The sequence below is a fragment of the Rosa rugosa genome, chromosome 2, assembly GCF_958449725.1.
Source record: "Rosa rugosa chromosome 2, drRosRugo1.1, whole genome shotgun sequence".
NCBI classification, from domain to species: Eukaryota; Viridiplantae; Streptophyta; class Magnoliopsida; order Rosales; family Rosaceae; genus Rosa; species Rosa rugosa.
The window spans coordinates 48,820,466-48,838,543 of record NC_084821.1 but is presented as its reverse complement, the minus strand read 5'-3'; the positions used below and the strand labels follow the sequence as shown (position 1 = coordinate 48,838,543).

At 36.7% G+C, this 18,078-nt stretch overlaps 1 protein-coding gene and 1 non-coding gene across 4 annotated transcripts; one reads left to right on the top strand and one right to left on the bottom strand.

The window, feature by feature from the left end:
* The first annotated feature begins 264 nt into the window (after positions 1 to 264).
* LOC133727775 (trafficking protein particle complex II-specific subunit 130 homolog) lies at positions 265 to 15,399 on the top strand. 3 transcript variants are annotated; one of them, XM_062155176.1, is made up of 21 exons: positions 267 to 617; positions 1,210 to 1,439; positions 2,198 to 2,379; positions 3,350 to 3,533; positions 3,814 to 3,904; positions 4,906 to 5,066; positions 6,292 to 6,381; positions 6,550 to 6,711; positions 7,031 to 7,092; positions 7,235 to 7,325; positions 7,978 to 8,141; positions 8,300 to 8,513; positions 8,895 to 9,440; positions 9,542 to 9,754; positions 9,929 to 10,262; positions 10,382 to 10,472; positions 10,612 to 10,696; positions 12,046 to 12,235; positions 12,890 to 13,179; positions 14,589 to 14,679; positions 14,825 to 15,399. In XM_062155176.1, the coding sequence occupies exons 1-21, from the start codon at positions 554 to 556 to the stop codon at positions 14,998 to 15,000; spliced, it is 3,711 nt and encodes a 1,236-aa protein (XP_062011160.1). In that variant the 5' UTR covers positions 267 to 553; the 3' UTR covers positions 15,001 to 15,399. The 3 variants fall into 3 exon arrangements, 2 of the variants coding, with proteins under 2 accessions (XP_062011161.1, XP_062011160.1); XR_009855353.1 differs by lacking the exons at positions 12,890 to 13,179; positions 14,589 to 14,679; positions 14,825 to 15,399 and adding an exon at positions 11,595 to 11,743 and having other exon boundaries at positions 265 to 617; positions 12,046 to 12,185; XM_062155177.1 differs by lacking the exons at positions 12,046 to 12,235; positions 12,890 to 13,179; positions 14,589 to 14,679; positions 14,825 to 15,399 and adding an exon at positions 11,012 to 11,412 and having other exon boundaries at positions 265 to 617.
* Positions 15,400 to 16,532: 1,133 nt separating this feature from the next.
* On the bottom strand, positions 16,533 to 16,604 carry TRNAQ-CUG (transfer RNA glutamine (anticodon CUG)). Its single transcript has one exon. It is a non-coding gene; the product is annotated as a tRNA-Gln (tRNA).
* Positions 16,605 to 18,078: the final 1,474 nt, after the last annotated feature.

The following is an 18,078-nucleotide window of genomic DNA, read 5'->3' as shown; positions in this document are numbered from 1 at the left end:
CGTGCATAATATTATGTTACTTCAATCATTTGATGATATTGCAGTTTATTGTATATATGTCATCATTAACAAATCATTTTTATTTTTATTACATTGATAACAGTTCTATACCACTTGATAATGGTCAATGACAGTCAACCGGAGGCATGTTTATTAGAGAATAATTTTCTATTTCTTAGCTGAAATATTTCAGTAACTAACCAGGAATAATTGTCAAAAAAAAGAATTTAAAAGAGATTAGTTGGGGAATTAAACGGGCAGATCCAATATCGGAATCATTAAGCGTGATGCACCGCGAAGCACTAGATCACCGGCCCGTACCAAATTGAAGCCCACCTTCAACTCCAAAGCGAAGCAAACAGAAATTTACAATACATTACTGGATCGCGTAAGCACAGTGAGAGCAACCAACCACTCTCACACTCGAGCTCTCTCTCTCTCTCTGTCTCTCTCTCTCTGTAATACATACACATAGATATAGATCTCCATCTGAATTTCTGTATAGTGATCATGAAAATTGGCACATGGTTGTTGGTATAGATCGAGCTCCAACATGGCCAACTATCTCGCTCAGTTCCAGACCATCAAGAATTCACTCGATCATCTCGTTATTGCTGGTAAATCTCACTATTTCATATTCCTATTCTCTCTACTAATTCGAATTTTGAGCTTCATTTGAATTTTCGGGAACCATGGAGCTTCTGATCTGCGTGATTGTTAGTAACCTCTCTCACTTTTAGGTTCGAAATTGAGATTTGATTAATTATGAGCCTCATTTCGGGCAATTTGATTGTAGAAGCAAAACTGCAGATTCTCCGAGCGTGATTAAAGTTTGCTTTATTGTATTTATAAAAGAATTCGTAGTTACTACTGCAAGTATGCACTATTTTTGTGCTTGGAGTTTCGGAACATATAAAAATGTTTAGAGTGTACTATCATGCGTGTGATGCTTAATTTAGCTGAAGAACAAATGCGGTGATCGTTCTTTATTTAGTGACAAGCTAGATCAAGTTATTTCTGGTCATACATTGTCAACAATGCTTGTAATGTTATATATGCACGAAACAAATAGCTGCTAATACTGTAGCCGTGCTGTTAGTGTGGTGTTGAATTCAACTAACAGAAGCGAATAGCTAAGTGTGTTTGTGCTAATCTTATGTCCTTGCGTCAAGTTCCCATCTAACTATTTTACCATGAGGACTTTTTCAGTTGAAGATGTCAGTGATTTGTGGCCTACTGTCAAGAAGGGATTTGAGGAGCACTTGCCTTTCAAAAGAGCTTGTTTAAATAACAAGACCCGTAATCCTGTGTTTGTGGAGAATTTCCGTGCTGAATTCATATTAACAACAGATGCAAGACTTCGCAGCCGATTCCCACAGGAGCAGTCGTTGTTTTGGTTTCGGGAGCCATATGCAACTGCAGTCCTCGTCACCTGTGAGGTAAGCTGCAATCTCCTTCTCCTCACTTTTCCCAGTGAAATATTTCATATGCACTAGGTTATATCAACAATATTATTAAGAGAACCTCATCTGCCAATCATATTTACATAGTTTTAACAATAATCATTTCACATTAAACAATTAATAATTGATTTAAGGACGAAAGTTATTATAGTGTCTACACCTTATTCCAATTCCAACCTACTTACTTTCCTATCAGAGACCCCACTTTATCTCTTTTAATGTTATTGCCATCACATTGCACTGTGTGCATAATCAATCTAGTGTGTAACTAAAAGAACTGCACGGGATATCCAAATGCACTGTAGTTTAGTCCACAGGTTAACCTCATTTTGATTAAGTTGCCAATTTCTCTCTTTCATACTTTACCTGTTGCCGACTTATTTTGAAGCTAAGGAATTGCCTTGTGTGCGTATTATCTGTGTGTGATTGGATGATGTTCATGTTCCTATCTGGACCAGATGGAAAAGGACTTGTCCCATGTTTGAATTTGATAGTTAGTGCATATGAGAAACAATCGATCTCTGTTATATCTATTTAACTGAGTATTTTTGCTCAAAATGTACTGGAGTCAGCTTGAGCTAGAACTAATGCTCTGTTTTATGGCTATTATCTCCTGTAGATCTGATATACTTGTATTTCATTTGTGGCTGGAAATTATCTCCGTTTTCTCTGTTTAAATGTGTTATTGCTAGTCTACTAGTTCAATAACTTTTGTTTCTTTTGTAATTTTGTAGGATCTTGATGAATTCAAGACCATTCTCAAACCACGGCTAAAACTAATTGTCCAAAATGATGAACGGGAATGGTTTATTGTTTTTGTATCCAAGGCACATCCAAACAATGATCAAGCCACCAAATTGGCAAATAAAGTATATGCCAAACTTGAAGTTGATTTTAGCTCCAAGAAGAGAGAAAGGTGAGCTAACTGCTTGTATAATGAGTGGATTTAGTAATATTGAGAAATTTGCACGTACTAATAATCACTGTGTATGATACCTTGCTAAAATTTTCTGCACTTGAAGCATATCTAAGTTTTCCCCCTAAGTTTGATGGTTTTCAAGAGCAATTGTTCTCAAGTGCTCTCCAATTTAGTTATATTGAGAAATTTGCACATACAAATGATCACTATGTATGATAGCTTGCTAAAATTTAACTGCATGAGAAGCATATCCGAGTTTTTCTCCTCAGTTTAAAGGTTTTCAAGAGCAATTGTTCTCAAGTGCTCTCCAATTCCCAACAAGAGCTTACCCAACTGATTTATGTCAATGATAATATAGAAGAAGCCTGCATAAGTCAGCTTGATGCGGTTGATATAGAAATGCAAGATTCAGTACTATAATTTCATGCAACACTCTTGGCCAGCCTGTACCCAAACTGTATCTATTGCATTGAATTCATGATTCCGTCAAAAATCCAATATAACAATCCCATGTGGAAAATTTACTCCAGCACGTGCGTGGCACCTGGGCTTGTTATAAAAGAGTTTGACGGACTCGTGAGGTTGGACTAAATCTGGTTATAAATCTCACCCATGGGTATTGACATTAGGAATGACCCTCCACCACAGGGACCGTTCATAATTTTCAGCCTTTATAACCAAGTCTACATGTTAAAATGAACTTGGCATCCATCTTGTTTTTATGAAGTATTGTATATCATCTATCTTACTAGCATACTTGGCTTGGGTGGGTCTGATAGGTCTTACGAATACCTATATGTTTGGAACTACTAAAACATATGTTGGAATCATTTCACGAGTGTGCTTAGCTTTTTAATCATTTTACAATGTTTGTAATGTATTTTCTTAGGAATGTAAACCCCTAATGTTCTACCTCTGCACCTTATATATAAATATCTTATAAGAAAAAAACATGTGGCTTCCTCAGGTGCTGCAAATTCGACCTATATAGTGCCGAAGAAACCTTTTGGGAAGACTTGGAATCCAAGATAATGGAGTGCATCAGAAATACATTGGATAGACGTGCACAGTTTTATGAGGATGAGATACGCAAGCTCAGTGAACAACGCTTCATGCCAGTTTGGAATTTCTGCAACTTTTTTATTTTGAAGGTTGTTCTATTTTATCAATTAAAATTTTGATTAGCATGCTTTGGCGGTAAAAAGGATATTACTTGGTGATTCAATTATGAGTTTTCTATCTAAAATCTAAATCAATTGTACCAAAAAGCTACCCAAAGAACTTTCTTGGGTTTGACTTGTGTTATAACAGCACGTTTTGAATCCTACTTTAGGCAATTATGAGGCATAAGTCCCACAAGTCTGTGTCTTCAATTCCATATATTACATTTCTTCATCAGCTTCTTACTGTGTTATTTGTTTCTGTTCTCAGGAAAGCTTGGCTTTTATGTTTGAGATGGCTCATCTTTATGAAGATTCACTACGTGAATATGATGAGCTAGAAATTTGTTATTTGGAAACAGGTACATAATGGATGTATCGTTTTTGGTTGAGATAAATGTTATGATTTCTGTGCATACTTTCTAATGAACTTACCATCTTTACATGAAACTGAAAATATTACCAATACATGTACTTGAAGGTGATATTTTCAGTTTCATGTAAAGACAATAAGTTCAGGGAAAATTAAGAGAAAATTAATGTGATACATGCAAACACTATCTCTATACCCACAGAGAAGTATTAAGAACTTGAGAGAAAGTCAGATAAATGCTGAAAAGAATTTGCTATCTTTACATGGAACTGAAAATATCACCTTCAAGTACATGTATTGGGACCTTTTCAGCATTTATCTAATTTTCTCTTCAGTTCTTAATATTCTCTGCAGGCATGGAGATAGTGTTTGCGTGTAGGGATTTTGACTAGGTAATCAATTTTGTTTTATTCTGAACTTTATGAAGACATGGCACTCTTCATGACTTGGCATACCCTCGTTATGTAACTATGAGCATCCATTGACTGCTGTAGTTGTCATTCTATTTATAATAATAATATTCATTCATAAACTTAACTTCATATCTTAGTTTTAGTTCAAACAAACACTATCATTTTTCATAAACACGTTTAAATTAATTGCTTATTGCAAACTGTGTGGTTGTTTATATCTCCTCAAAGACAATAGCCATGAGACACATGTATGCTGTAAACTCACAGCCTCACATACAAACACATCTGATCTCTTATACTCTTGGTAGCACGAATCAATGTTTGTAATTCATTATTTCAAAATCCAACAACTACTCTCATAAACTACTTTTTTTTAATTACTTAAATGCCACCAGTTCTGTTTTGAGCAGCGATTTGCGAGCATGAACTTTTATGCTCATCTGTGAGTAGGAGATCATGATTTTGTGTACACTCTTATACCTGTTCTGAAAGGAAAATTAAGTTAGGAAGGAATATAAAACATAGAATTTTGTTTTTCTAGTATAAACCTTAATGAATATTTTTTGATGTGATGCAGTTGAAATGACCGGAAAACGGAGGGACTTTGGGGGAGTTGACCACGGTGATGATCAAGCATCATTGCTTAATTGCGGAAACAAACCATTGACACAAATTGTTCAAGATGACTCATTTAGGGAATTCGAATTTAGACAGTATCTGTTTGCCTGTCAATCAAAGGTATGCCAGACTGAGTCCTATAACCTTAAATTGGTTGTATTAAAAAAGAAAAAGGTCAAGACAGTGATTTCATTTAAACAATTCTATCGGACAATTCATGGACTACTTTTGCTTACTTTCAAGTATGGTGCTTACTTCGTTGCCAAATCCAGCAGTTAACTTCTGTTAAATACATTCAACTACTTGGTCAACTGTTACATGATTCCCGCTAATTCAAAATGTTATTCTAATATTAACATATGGTCATTCAATAATTCATTATTATAGAGGCATCTCTCTCTCTCTCTCTCTCTCTCTCTCTCTCTCTCTCTATAGCAGGACATAATATTCTGTGTACAATACTCCCTACTGAAACTTAGTTCGGCAATAAGAATTTATAAATGAATTGAAGGGCCAATCTGGGATTAAGGTTATTTTATAAAACGCAGCTTAATAGTGTAATTTAGTATGCTTGGGTGGGTTTGATATGAAAGCTGCTTATTAAAATATCTGAGCACCTCTCACAGTAGTATTATCAAGCCGGTGACAGGAAGCTTTTTGTCATTATTTATGCACCACCATCTTCACACCAAAATTTACAAAACACTCTTGAGACTGCTTTTTAGATTTACTTCACAGTTCAGCTGATTATTGGCATAGCACGGGAAGCTCCTTTTTAAAAACTCACCGCAATCCCAAGCTCGCCCTGAGTGTGTTATTATAAGACTACACTGCACAAGTGATGACTAAAGTTTTACAGTGTTATAAAAAGAAAAGCTGTTGGCCTTTTACTTAATATGAATACTCTCTGACCATCAGAAACAAACAAACTTCAAGGTGGCCAGTCTTCTGGCCGATGCATTTTAGAGAGATGAGGTAAATTGCAATGTATGGTGGCTTCGTACTGGCTGTTCTGCTTCTAATGCATTTTCGAGGTCCAGATATTTGCAATTGATGGCTTAAGAGTAACAAAAGCAGCTCTAGTGACAACTCTAACCTTAAATCTAACTCTGCACTCTTTGGGAGCAGACTGAGTCAGTTGTGTTGATGGTTACCAAAGCACCTCATATGTTACTGTGATCATATTCTAGACAACTGTACCATCTCTTTAAGAAATTTTACCACTATGTAAAAGTCATAATTTAAGGTTCTCCTTCATTTTATTATGGAAAGTTCATTCATTTTTAGTCATTTCTTGCTGAAATAATATATATGGACTGCATCTCTGACACATGTTTAAATGTAGCTATTATTCAAGCTGAATCGCCCCTTTGAGGTTGCGTCAAGGGGATACTCATTCATTATAAGCTTTTCAAAGGCGCTGGCTGTACATGAGGTATCTAAGATTCTTCTCTCTCTCTCTCTCTCTCTCTTTTTCTTTTGTTTGTTGTAAGCCAAGTATTTGTTTACCATAGTACCTTCTGCATCAGTACAAAATGATCATTTCTGACTCTTCTTTTTTGTTTCCCACCTTCCTGTTTCTTCCTTTTGGAGTTGTTCTCAGAATAGCCTACCTTTTTGTATGCGTGAAGTTTGGGTTATAACAGCTTGCATGTCCGTAGTCCATGCAACTGCTTCACATTATAAGGAAGGACTTGCAGCAGCTGATATAGAAAAGGAGTTCTACCGCCTTCAAGGTGATCTTTACTCACTATGCAGGGTCAAGGTAATAGTTCTCCGTGTTTCTGGAGTAATAGAGGAACTTAAAATGTGTTTTTGTTTATTTATTTCATGATATATCTTTGTTGGAATGCATTGATACAACTGAGATGGAGCTCAGTGTTGAAATGAGCTCTCTATTCATCAGAAATTTTGTTTTTAAGATGCTGGGACTTTATTCAATGTTTGGCATGTTATTGTGTGTACTATAATAGGTGGTTGTGCCGGACAATCATAAGTTGTCTCTGTTTTTTTTCCTTAATATATTGTTGTTAAAGTTGCTGTAAGAAAAGGCTGTGTATAATGAAATGTATATTTTTATGCAGTTCATGAGGCTTGCCTATTTAATTGGATATGGCACAAATATGGAAAGAAGTCCTGGCAACAGGTACAAATTGAATCTTTGAAGATGAAAAATCATTCTTAGCATTCTAGATACAAGCTTTGACATAAAAAGAAGAAATTACATTTAATGCAGATGGTTTTCTTAACTTATCTTCTTTCCTGAACCTTTCAAATCATTTGTACAGTGCTTCACTCAGCATGCTACCTTGGCCCAAGCCAGCAATTTGGCCTTCAGTTCCACCTGATGCTTCTTCTGAGGTGCTAGCAAAGGAAAAGGTAGATTCTCAGTATGGCACATGCGGCATTGGACTAGCTAAAGTTTAGTTTGATATGTTCTTAGGGGAGAGAATTTTTTATTTTTTTGGGTACATACTTAGGGGAGATAATTTGCTTCAGTATAGACTCCATCAGTTTATATCTGTCTAGCATACTTGGTATATATCACCACGAAATTCTTGTCAGGAACATTTATTGTTCTTGCATTTTGTTTTCCATTTGACCTGTCAATAATGTAGAATAAAGTTGTATGCTTGAAGCCTAGCTAAAGGCATTTCAAAGCACTTCTTGTTAAAAATTTGTGGTACTTATACCTTAATATAACAAAAAACCGTAAAGTTACTTTTGAATTGTTGATTACATCAATTTTTTACCTTGAAAGCTGAAGATTTGACCCATTTTCATGATAGATCTTGTAATCCCTCAGAACGTTTCCAATTTGGACATTTTTATTTGTAAGCATTACCGTATTAGTTTACCCTGGCAATTAAATGTATTCCATCATTTACCACCTTTGTCGAACCACCACAAGTGTGTAAGTGTAAACACAGGTGCTGTATATCAAATTAATCTTTGATTAATGATAATTGATAATCTAATTTCACAATACTTCTGTTGTTGTCCCTTGGATAATTTGTTTATTTTTTTGCAGATAATTCTACAGGCAACTCCAGCTACCAAGCACTTTGGTATTCAAAGAAAACCATTGCCTCTTGAACCTTCTGTACTACTGCGTGAGGCGAATCGGAGGAGAGCTTCTCTCTCTGCTGGAAATATGTTTGAAATGCTTGATGGTCGCCAAGCTTTGACTGATGGGTAATGGAAATTTAACAGTTGAAGCAAATATAGTGCTCTGTTCATTACGGATTCATTGATCCTGACTGAAACCTTGTTTCATGCTTTTATATTAAGTGGTGTTTATGTTTTCCGAATTTTCATTTTCGAGTTGTAATGTAGTCATAATATGGTGGCAGTTCAGGTTCAGATGCATCAATTAAGATGCCCTCATTACAAAAAGTACAAGCAAGTGTTATGTCGCGTACAAACTCTTCGCCAGGAATGTTTGAGGGCTCAATTGATCGGCCCATGAGACTTGCAGAGATTTATGTTGCAGCTGAACATGCTCTGCAGAGTACAATTTCTAATACTGATCTATGGAAGTCTTTGTCATCTACAGAGGAGTTTGAGGTATGAATAGTAGGCCAATTTGTAGTTTATTATCGATGAAAGATTCTTCACATCATTGATTCCTCTATACATGGTGTATAACTTTTGTTTCTATTCAAATAATAATAATAACAGTAATAATAGTAGGAATAGTAATAATAATAGTTAAAATATCCATTTTTCTGGGTGACATCTCTATTTCATCAAATTATAAATCCTCATATAAAATACACTAGCCACTCATAAAGCAGTTTTAGTATGGAATCATTCTGTTAATGGCAGATTACGTTTTTGTAAGTAAGTATTAAAGATGTATTACGTAGATACCTGGATCTCTAATTAAAATTTTGCACTGCACACACTTTCACTATTTTTTCTTGATTATGAATTCTGGTGTTGCAGCAAAAATATTTGGAGCTGACTAAGGGTGCTGCGGACAATTACCATCGATCCTGGTGGAAAAGGCATGGAGTTGTCCTTGATGGAGAAATAGCAGCAGTCTTGTTTAAGCATGGAAACTTTGATCTAGCTGCAAAGTCATATGAAAAGGTCTGTGCTCTTTATGCGGGTGAAGGATGGCAAGATTTGTTGGCAGAAGTCCTGCCCAACTTAGCAGAGTGTCAGAAGACACTCAATGACCAAGCTGGCTATCTATCTTCTTGCGTGAGGCTTCTTTCATTGGATAAAGGTTTGTTTTTAACCAAAGAACGCCAGGCTTTTCAGTCTGAGGTTGTTCATCTCGCACATGCTGAAATGAAGCAACCTGTGCCACTGGATGTATCATCATTAATTACATTCTCTGGTAATCCTGGGCCTCCGTTAGAATTATGTGATGGGGATCCTGGTACTCTATCTGTGACATTTTGGAGTGGCTTTCCTGATGACATAACTCTTGATTCCCTAAATCTCACATTGAATGCAATTTTCAATACTGATGAGGTTGCTAAGGTAAACTTTCTTGGACCTCGAAATGCAATTTCATCTCCGCCCATATCAGGTTATAGGTTGTATGAGCATTCCAGTAACTTGTTATTTCACCTATCCTTCAGGCACTATGGAGCTCTACTGCTATTGTATTAAAGCCTGGTCGGAATACCATTACTCTAGATTTACCACCCCAAAAACCAGGTTCATATGTTTTGGGGGTTCTTACCGGGCGGATTGGGCAGTTAAGATTCAGGTCTCATAGCTTTTCCAAAGGAGGCCCTGAAGACAGCGAGGATTTTATGAGTTATGAAAAGCCTCCTAGGCCAGTTTTAAAGGTGCCTTTCTCTATGTATCCATTACATACCAAATTACTAGTTCATTGCTGTTCTTTATCCTTGTAGTAACTTGCATCCAGTAGCAACACATAACTTTGAGATGAAAATTTCTTTCAGTTCATCTCATTAGATGTACTTGTGCATTGTACCATCTAATGAACCTTTTCTTCTTAGGTTTCCAAAGCGCGACCTCTTGTTGATCTTGCTGCAGCTATTTCATCTGCCCTGCTTATAAATGAAACTCAATGGGTTGGGATTATAGTAAGGCCCATTAACTACTCCCTCAAAGGTGCTGCCTTGTATGTTGATACTGGTCCTGGTCTTAAAATTGAAGAGTCACATTTCATTGAGATGGAGAGCTACAGTGATGAATCAAATAGTTCGGTTGAGCAGTTGGCTCTTTCTGGTGATAGAGTAGAGTTTCCAGATTGGGCAAGTAATTTGCCTTCTATTGTATGGATTCCAATTCGTGCTATCAGCGAAACACTTGCAAGAGGATCATCTTCAGGTTGTGAATGTGATGCAAAAGTTTTGGTTATGTTTCTATAATGTGTGTTCTACGTGTATATGCTTTCTGTTGCATCCAGCGGCTTACCTATGTATATGATGCATCATGTCTTATTGCAGTGGCTCCCCAAAGACAGATCAATTTGGATGGAATGAGGACAATAGCACTAAAACTTGAATTTGGAGCATCTCACAATCAGATTTTTGAGAGGCATTACTCGTTTTACCTCATCCTGCTGGGTTCTTACTGTTATATTGTGTTCTATTTTTTGTTCCTATTGTTCAATGTGTTGTGTTGATATATATATATATATATATATATATGCTGAACATATGACTTAAATATACAGGACCCTGGCTGTGCATTTTACCGATCCTTTCCATGTGAGCACACGAGTTGCAGATAAATGCAATGATGGAACTTTGCTTCTACAGGTATTTATTTAATTATTAGAAACACTCGGTCTTTATGTAACTTTGATTATGTGAAACGGCTGCCACATTTAAACAAATCAGTTTTCTGTTATGTGTTAGATAATTCGATAGGCGTCCAACTTGAACTGGGAATTTCCCACAACCAGATACATAAAGACTTATTGTCGATTCCATATCATCCTCGAGATTTCGCTACAAATTCTGTTGTCTATTCTTTTTGTCATCATGTTGTCTTGATGCCTGATATGTGTGACATAATATAATAATTATCATTTTCATTGATACCTTACTGTCTATGGTTCTTACTGAGGTTAGAGGCATTTTTGAGGTGCACGTCTAGGTGAGGTGGCCCAGAGGTGGGCGTTTGCCTTGAAACAGCGGCCTTTAAGTCTGAGGTGTACTCTTCATTGCAGAGATGGAGAAGGCATTGGCTTTTTAGGGAATCTGGGAAGGGCAGAGTTCGGGTATGCTTAGATCTGCCTCTTTAAGTTGACCAGTCCAAAACAACAAAGTGTCCCTTGGGTGTTTTAGATAAAAACAAAACAGAGCAGTTTAGGGCATTTTGTAAAGCGACTTTGGTCACAGAAATTAGGTCATGTGTTCTAACCTTGAACAGAAACCAATCATACCGGTTCTCACCTCGGAACAGTCCCCCAAAAAAAAAAAAAAAAGGTAGAAATTTTGACTTTTCAAATTCTACGATCCCACTTGGAAATCATCAACCCAAGGCTAGGAGGAGGAGACAATTCAGCACCAGTAATGTTATTAATACTTTTTTATACTATGTTATGTTTTTTATATATTTTTATTTTGATCATTCGAGTTCTCAAAGGCTTTTACCTACCTCTTCAAGACTTGAGCCTCTCCTTATACTTTTGTGTTTGAATACGTTGTTTAGGAACTACCAAAGTTGAGACAAGTACATCTTTTGATCTTGCTATGAACAAATATGTTCATGAGGACATACTGATAAAGCCCTAGTTTGGTGTTTAGATCTTCAAGATGTGATGTGTGACCATCTGTGCAATATGCATGTGTTGAAACATGGTAATGTCTGTCTTCAAAATTGTAATGTGTAACCAATTATCTTAATCTGAATTTAACTTTCATTCATGGCTCTGTATAATTGAAGATTGCACTCTGCCATGTTAAACTAAGCTTCTTCTGGCAACTACCAAAATAAGGGCTTATAAATTCATGAACAAGAGAGCTTATCTAATAGGATATTTGTAAAATCAATGAATTGAGGATTGACTGTTCATAGTTTTGTTGTACTCATGATGATTATAAATTTCTTCATTAGTATTAGTTCTTTGGCCTTTTGACATCCATGTTGGTATTACTTCCAGGTGATTTTACACTCTGAAGTGAAAGCCACATTGACGATTTATGATGCTTGGCTTGATCTTCAAGATGGATTTGTTAATACCGGACAAAGTGATGGGAGACCAACTTCTGCCTACTTTCCACTTGTTGTTTCTCCAAATTCTAGAGCAGGAATATTATTCAGTATATGCTTAGGGAAGACAAATTCTGAAGGTATTGTGTTTTTATGTTATAAATGTTGGCATATTTCTAAGCTTCAGGTCTTCTGAGTCAAACCGAAGAAAATGCATTCTTGTTGATGAGTGTTTCATAACAATACCATTAACATGCAGTATTGTCATGTTTTTAATATGAGATTAAGAAGAGCCCGTTGAATCATATTTAGGGTGTATTTTACTTTGCAAGTATTAATTTTCCTTATAAGGACTGAGGGCGAAAGAGGTAAGGATGATCTGTATAGCATCAACAGGACCTTTAAACTATCTGGTCTTCAGTCTGATCAACCTGATACTATTAGTTGAGCTGATTGGTCTGCTTGCGTGAGAGGAGGATAATATCATGACTTTTTTCCCTATAGGAACTTGTAGGAGCTTACTGTAAATTGATTATGGTACAAAAATAAATTATGGTAAAAGCTAGCCTCTTTGCAAAGTAGGATAATAGTCATCTAACCATTTACTTATTTATCTTCACCCTCCGGCAATCTGTTAAGATTGGTACTTCTGCGTCTGCCGCCAACTATTGCTTGCAATTCAGATTTATTTTAGAATCATTTAATATTCAAAATTCACTTCATTTGACCTGTAAACCAATGCATCTCTTTTTAATTTTTTTTAAATTTTTATTTCTTTTTGTTTTTTTTTGCAGATGAAGCTAAGGTTGTTCAATCAGATAGTATACTAAATATTAGATATGGAATTTCTGGTGATAGAACAGCTGGAGCGCACCCACCTGTGGCTTCTGGGCCTGAGGGTGCTGGACAGGATCTGATTTTCAGGAGTGCTCTTGTTTTGCAAAGGCCTGTGCTTGATCCAGTCCTGGCCGTTGGTTTTCTTCCTCTCCCTTCTAGTGGCCTTAGGGTTGGCCAGCTAGTTACCATGAAATGGAGGGTTGAAAGATTAAAGGATTTTGAAGAGAATGAACTTTCCCATAACAATGTAAGTCATGACGTGATCTCTGTGAACAAGTTAGATATGATGACTAAATCTTAGGATGCTGATAGTTCACTCCTTGTCTGATTCACCTCTATTTCTGAGTGTGAATTAGTTTCACTTTTTAACAGAATTTCATATAGGTGCAGACATGCAGTGTTGTTCGTTTAGTTTCACTTAAAAATTTAGGGTGCTATAGGTTCTGTCAATTTCCAGGAAATGATTCAAGTGTTGCATCATTATTTGGCCATAATCAACATAAAGTTTAGTCAGTATTATCTTTCATAAGTTACAAAACACCACATAAGATGGTATGTCATCTTTCTTATCTTTTAAGATTTTCAATAGTTGAAACAAAAGGTAATGATAAAAAAAAAAGTTCTGCAGACACTTGGGAATCATTAGTTTAAAGGACCTTAAACAGATAATCAATGGTCTGCTGAACTGTGTTTGAATTATTTTCTAGGTTGTCGAGGCCGCTTTTCAGTTATAAAAAGGCAAAATTGAATAGTTAGAATGCACCTTCGACATTATCTTGCTCCCTTTTGTGTTTTTGTTTTCCTTTTTTTTTTCTTTGTATAAAAAACTTAGAATTTTTAAACATAGAAAAATACAAGGACTGTATAAGGGAATCCATGGCCTATGGCTGAGAAGAAAATACAGAAACACAGAGATTAGCAACCAGAAAACACAAGAATCCAGCCTCACTTCACAACAGCTAACAGATTCATCCTAATAGAAGAAGAGGAATAATCCCTAAAAACAACAGTAACCGGTGCTCACAATGCAGATCAATATATTGCACTTGATCCCAAAATATCTTCCACGTCCACTGCCTCATCAACCCTCAAAAGTTCTGTTACACCCCATCCATAAAACCCAAAAAAATTGCCAGCAACAAGCAGCCCCATAGAGTTTCAGCTTTCTTTCCTTTCCCAAAGCCTGGAAACAAGTGCTCAAGACTCCTTTGGAATAGCCCAACTAGCTCCAGCCTCCCTACGCAACTTTCACCACAATTAGAAGGAATAAGGGCACTAGAGAAAAATATGATTCACGCTATGCTCCCCAGCTTTACATGAAATGCATTGATGAGGCCAAACACTTCTGTACAAGATCACATCTGCTGACCTCCCAATAGCAACCAGCCAAACTGAAACTCTTAGAGTCTTACTTTTGGAGGGACCTTGAACAGTTTGACTAATTTTATCATTGTTTACTGCAGTAACTGGAGTTCAGTTAGACTCTGGCTACCTTTTAAGTCTATTTCCAGTTCTATCCTGTTATCTTTGGTAGATGTGGAATGCAGGTTGTGAATAAACTGGGCAATCTGTGTACTATAGGCATTTATAACCCAGTATATTAACTGTGAAATTCTCTACACAGAAATATATCAACAATTTTTTGTTTGCCAACAGGATGAGGTGTTATATGAAGTCAATGCAAACACTGAAAGTTGGATGGTTGCTGGGAGGAAAAGAGGGCATGTCTCTCTCTCTGCAAAGCAAGGTTTATGAACTGCTTAGTTTTATGTATTTGTTTTGGGGATTCCCTATTTGATTTTGCCAAGGAGATTGTCTTCCGGCTAATAACTAGGAATTCGGTTTTCTCTCTTTGTTATGACACTTCATGAAACGTATTTTACCACTGACAGGTTCAAGGATAGAGATTTCAATACTATGTGTGCCTCTGGTGGCGGGATACGTTCGTCCCCCTCAACTTGGTTTGCCAAATGTTGATGAATCAAATATAAGTTGCAATCCTGCAGGGCCTCATTTGGTTTGTGTCTTGCCTCCAACTTTGAGTTCGTCTTTCTGCATTCCTGCATGATTGCTCTCAGCAGAGTTTCCTCTCCTCGATTCAAGTTGTCTCACTTTAGGTCATCATAATTTCCATCTGTATGGTCAGCGGGACATGTTCGGAACTTCGGATACAGTATAGAGATAAACTTAGGTTTCCCATTTTGATATACTGGGAATTTGTAAAGCTGTAATCTTTTGTTTCATCAGATAGTTGGAAAATGAGCTTAGTTGAAACTAGTTTGCATTAGGAAGATTCTTCGAACATTCACTGTGCCCTATCACTTGACATCCTGCCTTTTGTATAGCGGAATTTGTAATTTTCCTGTACAATTCAGTCCTATAGAGAGATCCACAGCAGGACATTCATTTTTTTTGGTTGTAAAATTCTTTGTTTTGATGGAACATGGAATTCAGAAGTTTACTGATAGTGCTGGAAAAGTTATTTGGTTTGTTTGAGGGCTTATAGCTGATGTTATGGAAGCCGATGCTATCATCTCGTTTCTGGTAAAATTTTAGTAAATGAAATATCTGATCAAATCAACATGATCTATGTGGACTCTATTCTAGAATCTGGACAATCTGCAACTCTTGGATGTTGGAACCACTCCTGAGAAACATGTTTTCACATAATAAGCTTATTCGAATCCCTAAAACATGACTTCATATTTGTAAGTTGTAACAGGACGAGACACCTACCTAGATTCAAACAAAATAGAAGGAGAGCTAGCTCCCTGAAATGCGTTGAGGTGTAGCAGTCGACTTGAGAATCTAGAGGTAAACGGTTTACCGTAAACCACCGTTTCGATGTGTGCCGCTGCGAGAGTGGTACCAAATACTAGATAGATATGTCCTCAAAATAACAGGGGTTAAGGTCGGCCAGTGAAATGGAGAGGGATAAGCTTCATTGTTGAGAGGCTAAGGCCCTTAACTGACCCACTCAATCGGCAAATGGCCTTCAAATACAATTATATTATTTTCCTCTCGGAAATGGGTGAGACATGTTTTCGGACGAATTGTTTGTAACACAAAAGCCCTCAAATACGAAATTGAGAGTGAAAAATATGGGTTAGACACCTCTAGTGACGAAGTTTGCATTGGCAAAAGGCCTGCAAATACAATTTTATTATTTTTGAGAGAATGTGAAAAATATTATTTAAGCCTGCAAACATCCAGACGAATGTTTCATGAGAAAAATACCTTTTTTTTTTTTTTTTTTTTTGAGAAGAATGAGAAAAGGACCTTCAAATGCAATAATTTTATTTTTCAGACAAAAAAACAAAGGGGTTAGAAACCTTCGCCGACAAATCTCATATCTCTTGAGATTCAAACAAAACAAAAGAATTATTCGTATTTCACGTATTTTGAACTGCACTTGGAAGTTCCAACAAAATAATTGTTATGATCTCTTAGCATGCTTTGATCGACCAGAAAGGGAACAGATGCTATGATGAAGTGAGAAAAGGAAAGAATAGTCAAAGCTTTTGTGATGATGAAAGTTTAAAATTTGTCTCTTGTTCCAAGTTCAACAAAATTCACAACTAAAAAGAAGAGAAAAAAGAAAGGTCCCACCGAGATTTGAACTCGGGTTACTGGATTCAGAGTCCAATGTCCTAACCACTAGACCATGGGACCATTGCGCTTATAAGCTCCTGCAGCTGAATATAATCCATAGAAGTAGAAAAAAAATCCACCCGGCCAGCAGGCCAGACTAAATTAATCCAATCGAATATCGTCTAGGCTAACTTCGTTTTCAGAACCAAATATATATATTTGTTGAAAAAACAAGAGACAAACCTGACGGATATTGCCCGATGACAAATAAGACATGCAAACCCACATCCGAAAACAATGTCTCAAACATCCAATTCATCACACCAAGTTAGCATGCTATGCGTTTGGATTCAAAGCTATAACGAAGTATATATATAGTTTACAGACTTAGAGAAGTGGGGGTCGTGTAGAACTGGCTGGGGTTGGATTGGCTCTTATCAAGAACATCTTTTCGTAAACTTCATAACATTTATCGCTTGGGATTTGTAGCACTCTGATACTTCTCGGATTATGTACACCCCCGATCTTTACAAATAACCTAGCAGCCATCGTGTGCTCTAGGCACTTTTAGGTTTCCCTCGGCAAGAGTTGTACTCTCTCTTCCCATCCCTCTCTCATGGATCTCATTCCTTGGCTCGCTCTTTCTCCTTTGGTGTTTCACTAGCAGGGGTGGTTTTTAATTTTGTGCCTCCTCATCCTTAAGCACCCTCTTAGTAATATCATCCTTACAGATTGTCCAGCACTTGTGGAAGAAAAGAGCAGGAAAGCCATCTAAGGAACGTCATAGCGACGACATGGCATGGATCACGATCTCCCTAATATGAATTAACGATGCTTCTGGTTTGTCAGATGCCGGTCTTAGCTGGTTTTGTCTCACCAGTGGAGGATCATGGCTCTGAGGTTGCATTACAATAAATTGCTACCAAGATGTTAATTGGCAGCACACTCATAGTACGTGGTTGCAGGTTAACGACCATGGTTGCTAGGGATCCTTTTTTGGGCCTGAGAGCTCACTAGTTCTAATCATGCTACTAATGAGTTGCCCGTATCAATTACAACCTACATTTTAATTTCAATTATTATATTTACTTATCTAACTCATTTCTCTTTCTAGAAATATCCTTATATGACATATCCAATTAAAGAATATATTTTTAGACGAAAATCTCTCATTTAATTTATACCAATAAACAAACTAAATATATTAAAGTTTTCTAATTAAATCAAAATCTGATTTACTTCTATTTTTTTAATTTTTTTTTTTTCAGTTTTAGTGTTCATCTATTTTAATCCATGTTAAAAAGTGAGCCGGGCCTCGCCTAAATATTTATTATATCACCGCTCACTATGACCCAGGCCTGCTTCATGTGGGACCCGGCTTAACGTCACGTAGGCCTTGCCAAATTTAGATTCAAACAATGAGACAGTATTCCCATCGTTAGGGGGAGATAAGAACATAAATGTTCAACAAGAATTGTCGTAGTCTGTCCCCACTCTGTCTCATCTTGATCCCCGAACCGCACAGTCCGAAATTGAAGTGCGAAGAATTCTCGAT